General features: G+C 34.1%; 1 protein-coding gene across 1 annotated transcript; it reads left to right on the top strand.

Moving 5' to 3' along the window:
* The first annotated feature begins 4,244 nt into the window (after positions 1-4,244).
* Positions 4,245-5,433, top strand: LOC143568010 (uncharacterized). The gene is made up of 2 exons (XM_077054276.1): positions 4,245-4,743; positions 4,819-5,433. The coding sequence occupies exons 1-2, from the start codon at positions 4,396-4,398 to the stop codon at positions 5,431-5,433; spliced, it is 963 nt and encodes a 320-aa protein (XP_076910391.1). The 5' UTR covers positions 4,245-4,395.
* The last annotated feature ends 630 nt before the right edge of the window (positions 5,434-6,063 follow it).

Genomic DNA, 6,063 nt, shown 5'->3' with positions numbered 1-6,063 from the left:
AGTCATTTTCGATTCCGGCTCGGTTCTTGTGGTTCCGAACCGTTGCACGGCCTATCCAAGATAGCAATGTCCTCAAACCTATTCAGTCATGCCATTAATTCAAGCATACAGCAACAAGCATACATAGTAAAATCACACAAGCATCAAGGCTATCAATAGGGTCTAAAGAGGGTGAGATATAGACAAAACCGTACCCCTATCCCAAAGGATAGAGAGGTTGCTTCCCGTAATTCTAGCATGAAATATAAAAAACAAGTCAATGTCTAAGATCAAGAAGAGAAGAATGCCTTCAAAAGTGAGAGAATCATCAACCATGCGTGGACTAGTTGTTGATTTTAACTCGAAGCTGAATTGTGGTGCGATTTCCAAGAAGTTCGATGCACGTTTGCATATGATCATCATCTTTTAAAACTACCCAAGCAGTATCTCTAGCCAGGTACTCGAGAGAAAATTTGTCACTTTGTAGCGTCAAGGCATGGGCAACGCTTTGCCGCACCTTTTCAAAAGATATGTCGTCCTTAGAAAGATTGAATAAGTAAAGGTTATGATCATGCACAACTGTAAACTCCAGCTCTTTTTGATCTTCAACTATTTAAATTTAGACATCCATTAACAAGCAATTTAGTAATAAACTGTGTGATTTATTTTAATAAAAAAACCACATTATTTTGTTGTTGCACTTTTACCCAAAACCCAACCCGAGCCTGAGAAAAGGCCAACCCGAGCCCAAGTAATTCGGGTTGGTTCTTGGGTCTGATTTTATGCTTCTGGTCAACCCGAATAAACTATTTGTTTAAAAACCCTAGCTTATTTTATAGACGGGCGGATAGAATTGTCGGATACTTGCAAAACCTTGAAATAAGATACTCTAAGGGCGCGTTCGTTTCACGGACTTTTTTTTAAAGGATTTGGAATTGGAATTGGAATGGAATGTTTGAGAATCCCTATCATGCGTTTGGTTGGTTAATATGTATTGGAATTGGAATCTTCTTCATTCTCGGGGGGGTTTTTTTTTGAAGAACAAGAACAACGAAGGAAACGTTTTAGTTTTTTTTACATTTTTCGTTTTTGATTTATATTTTGAGTTATGATTTATTTATTTATTTTTTTGAATTTTTTTGGAGGGGTTTTCATTAACAATAAAAACCCTTCCAAAAAAAATTCAAAAAAATTGATAAAAAAATCATAACTCAAAATATAAATAAAAAACGAAAAATGTAAAAAACTAAAACGTTTCCGCCTTTGACCTCGTTCTTCAAAGAAAAAAAAATAACCCGAAACCCGTTTTGACCCGTTCCGACCTTGGCCCATTCCGACCCGGACCCGTTCTGACCCGAACCTTTTAACCCTAACCCGTTCCAACCGAACCAAAACAACCCTTTTTTTTTAGTTGACCCATTTCGACCCTAACCCGTTCGGATCCATGACCCGTTTCGACCCAACCCAACCCATTTGCCACCCTTAGTGATTAGGGTTAATAAAACAATTCGTTATTTTCCATAACAATCCTTATAAAATAGGTGAGATTTTAAAATCCCATTATTTCATTTACGCTGTGTTCCCGAGTTCATTTTAATGAGGGGAGGGGAAAGAAATGAAAGGAAAAGTTGGAAAAGTGATGTTCCAGAGATTTTTTAAGGGTGGAAGGGAAGGGGAGGGGAGGGGAGGGAAGGGAAAATGCTGGAAAAAATGAATATATATCCATCCTCCCAAATTGGAGATATGAGGAAGGAAAAGATTTGTGGATAAGTTTAACTCACATGTCAATTCCTAAATTACCCCCACATCAAAACTTTTATATAACACGTTTCTCTCATATCCTTCACGTTCCCAATACAATACTGCCGCCATCAGCAATATGATAGCATCTTCATCGTGAATCTTCTTCCTATAATTGTCTTCAAAACTTCATTCTGAATCAGGTTAGCTTGGTTCCTATTTTTCCATGTTTTGCCCTAGTTTCAAATATATGATGATATATGTGCAACTTACTGAATTGATATAATCATCAAACATCTAAGATTTTTCCATGTTTTGCCCTAATTACAAACCTATGCAATTACTCTAACTAACTTACTGCATATTCTAATTACCACATAGTCTGATTTCTACATATATTGATACATGCCTACATACTAGTAGTGTACTTTATGTTATGCAATAGTTGGCTTTTATGAGAAATATAATGATTGACATCCGATCAAAGAGTGTGAGAAAATTTGCCACCAAAAAAATGTTTATTTATTTTTAGTTTTGTAAATCTTTTTTTGTATAAATACTCAAAACTATTCGGATATGTTTGTCAAAGTTCGAAATTTTAAAAACAAATTGGCATAGATTAAACATAATTGTTTAAAGCAAAGATTTAAAGTAATTATGTAGAAAATTAAAATAATTTTTTTATTGGTTAACCGGGTTGTGTTTATGCCAACTTGCAAATACAAGTCTCATATTTGAGTTCATATGTGTGACACGAGTTACAGGCTCCTGTCGTGTCGTGTTTGGGTTTGTGCAAATTTCTTGGTGTGTTGGGTTTAACTCGTTAACTGGTGAACACGACTCGCAAAGCAGTCTTAGATGGGTAATTTTTATATGGGTTTGTCCATAAATTTTGTATATATAGTTAGTGTTGACTTGAATTTGTGAGAAATTTGACAACCGAAAAAATGTGAGCCCATTGGAAAAAAACCCTGGGTCCACCAATGATGCATTGTATATGCCATCACTTTTATTAAAGTTTGTATGTGATATGAGTATGGATAATTAACTGTTTATGTTGTCATTTGTATGTTGAAAAAATGTTTTGTTTTTCTTTTTTAAATGATATTAGTAGCTTTCATTATGTTAAAAAGATGTTTTGTTTTTCTTTTTTAAAGTGAATTTTGGCACTTTGCTATGGATGTTCGTGATCAAATACTCAGTATTATTCATGTTGTGCGAGTTAGACAATTGCAAGCAGCTAGCCTAATTTGCTTATTGGTAGCTTTCATTACACGACATAGATTGTCTACCAAAAAACATGCTAATATACCTACTAGAGATGTAATTTTGCAACGACGATATGTACGAGAAGAGATGTTACACGACCTTTCAAATAGTGGTAAATGTCGTGAACTTATTCGTATGAGTGAGGGAGCTTATATGACATTATGCAATATCTTAAAGCATGACGGTGGTCTTCGACCTACTCAACGAATGTCCGTTGAAGAGCAAGTTGCAAGATTTTTGCATATTGTAGGTAATGACATGAGAAATAGGTTAGCCTCTTGGATATACCGCCGTTCTAGATCAACAACCAGTCGGTGCTTCCATAGAGTTTTGCGAGCGATTATATCATTAGAAAGTCATTATATTCAACAACCTAAAGGTGATATTGTCCCGAAAGAAATTCAAGAGAAAAGGAGATTTTATTCTTTTTTCAAGGATTGCATAGGGGCAATCGACGGAACACATGTTCGTGTCAAAGTACCAAACAAAGATGCCTCTAGATATCGTGGTCGTAAAGGGTACCCAACAATAAATGTATTGGATGTTTGTACGTTTGACTTAAAATTTACATATGTTTTAAGTGGTTGGGAGGGGACCACATCAGACTCAAGAATAATAAAGAACGCGCTTACTAGAGATGATAAACTAGTAATTCCAGCGGGTATTTCTCAAACCGAATTTAATTAGTTCTTATAATATTTTAGAATAATACTAATTAATTTAATTATAGGTAAATATTGTTTAGTAGATGCGGGTTTACCTCATACAAGTTCACTGATGACACCATATAGAGGGGTTAGGTATCATTTGAAAGAGTATTCCATTTGTTCCCCTGAGAATTCAAAGGAGTTGTTCAACCTACGCCATGCATCATTACGTAATACAATTGAACAAGCATTTGGTGTCCTAAAAAAGAGGTTTCCTATCATTAGAAGTACAACAGAACCATTTTACTCTTGTCAAACACAGTCAGACATCTTTTTGGCATGCTGTATTTTACATAACTTTTTTCTAGAGGAAGATCGTGACAAAGATCTTGAAGATGAGGTCTTACATGAGGTGTTAAATGGACCAGAAGAGGAAGAACATCATAGTACGAGAAGCATACGAGAGGGTAATACCAAAGCCGACCAATTAAGAAACTCTATTGCAAATGAAATGTGGACTAACTATTTGATGTTACAAGAAGATGAAATAGATATGTCAAATTGGTTTTAGAACAGTCCATTATAGTAGTTCGTTTTGCCATTGTATTGACGACTAGTGTTTGAAATTATTTATGTCATTTGGTATTTGCATTATTAATTATTATTACGTTTATAAATTGCAAGTTTTTAATTACTAACAATTTATTCTTGTTGTATATGTATTATTAACTATTATTACATTTGCCTATTGCAAGTCATCATGAGCAAACATGACATCAATGAAAATACCAATGAGAAGGAAAACTTGATGTGGACAGAAGCCATGGATAATGCATTCATACAATCCATGATAACGCAACAGATTAACGGATATCGGATTAATGGAAATTTTACTACACAAGCATACAAAAATATGGTTGAGGAGATGAGTACAAATCTTCAAATGACTTTTACCAAAAATCATTTGAAGCATCGTCTAAAAACGTTGAAGGGCCGGTTTTCTAGCTGGTATGATATGTTTCAGGGAACGTCATTAAGTGGGTTCTCATGGAATCCTGAAACTCAACTAATTGAAGCGGAGGATGAAGTCTGGCAAAAATTAATAGACGTAAGTGCTTTAATTGTTTACTTGAATATTTAGATTATCGTTTATAATACTAATTATCTTGATTTTGTTAAATAGTCAAAGCCAAAAGCTGTGGCATTGAAAAAGAAGAAAGTGACAAACTATCATGAAATGCTAGAACTATTTTCAAAGGATAGGGCATCCGGTGCACAAGCTCAAACTGCTAAAGAAAGAAATGCCCGGTTGCAAAACGATGATAACATTAACACAGAAACAGCTCCAGAGGTGGATGAATTCTTAGCTGCCAATGATGTAATTCTAGAGAGCCAATACAATCTGGATGATGATGTTCATGTGGTAGATCTTACATCATCTCTACCTGAGCAGTCTTCAAGTGCAAAGAAATATATGAGTAGAAAAAGAAAAGTCGAACAAGAAAATGATGGTTTAACCTCAATGATCATGAATGGTGTTAGTAACATGGCTAATGCTATTGCTGAAAGTAATAAAATTATTCAGGAGAGCAACAAAATACTTGAAAGAGTTAATCATTGCGAGTACACGGGTGATGAAATTATTAAAGAATTGGAACCGATGGGTTTGGAACCTCATGTAATACAACTGGCTTTCAACTATTTGGTGGAGAATCAAGCTAAAGGAAGATCATTATTTAGTTGTTCCCCTAATATGCGATTGATGTTGCTGAAAGGTATGCTGGGTTTAGGTGCTTAAGGGAGTTAAAGGATGCATTTATCTAGTAAAGTTTTTCTTTTTTGGTAACTTAGTACATTTATGGCCTTTTAATTTCTTTCTTGTTTATATGACCTTTTGTTCATGGATCCTGAAAACAATTATTGGTTAAAGTTAACTTTTTAATGGTTGTTTGTGTTTATTTGGTTTTAATGTCTACTTTGATATCATATGTCATTGTTGTATTCGTTAACCATAAGCTTTGTGTTGAAGGCCAGTTTGGGAACTACTGAAAATAAGATGAAGTGCTTTAAACTGCAGGTCAAATTAAAGTCAAAATTGTTGTTGATTGGAAAGTTCCATTTCTTTTGCTGCTAATATTATACTTTTAGTTGTTGGTTAGTTTAATTAGATATTTTTCTGCAAGATTATGGTTTTAATCTGGGAAAGTTTTTATTTTCATGTTTTAAGTCAAACTTTGCAGAACATGATTTTTGTTATTTTGTTTTTGTTTTTTGCTATCTAGGTTCTTGAAATGTAGCATTTTCTAAATCTTTTTGTTTGGTATTTTTGTAGTTTGATTAGCTATTATACATAAGCATTTGTATGGTTTATGTGTGTTTCAAGATAGCACTAAACATTTAAACCAATTATGTATGAAACTAGAATGCA

The sequence above is a fragment of the Bidens hawaiensis genome, unplaced genomic scaffold (genome assembly GCF_021521415.1).
Source record: "Bidens hawaiensis isolate Kalapana, Puna unplaced genomic scaffold, B.hawaiensis_p1.1 tig00023791_1, whole genome shotgun sequence".
Taxonomy (NCBI): Eukaryota; Viridiplantae; Streptophyta; class Magnoliopsida; order Asterales; family Asteraceae; genus Bidens; species Bidens hawaiensis.
Note: the sequence above shows the minus strand (reverse complement) of the source record. Positions and strands in the feature narration are given on the sequence as shown.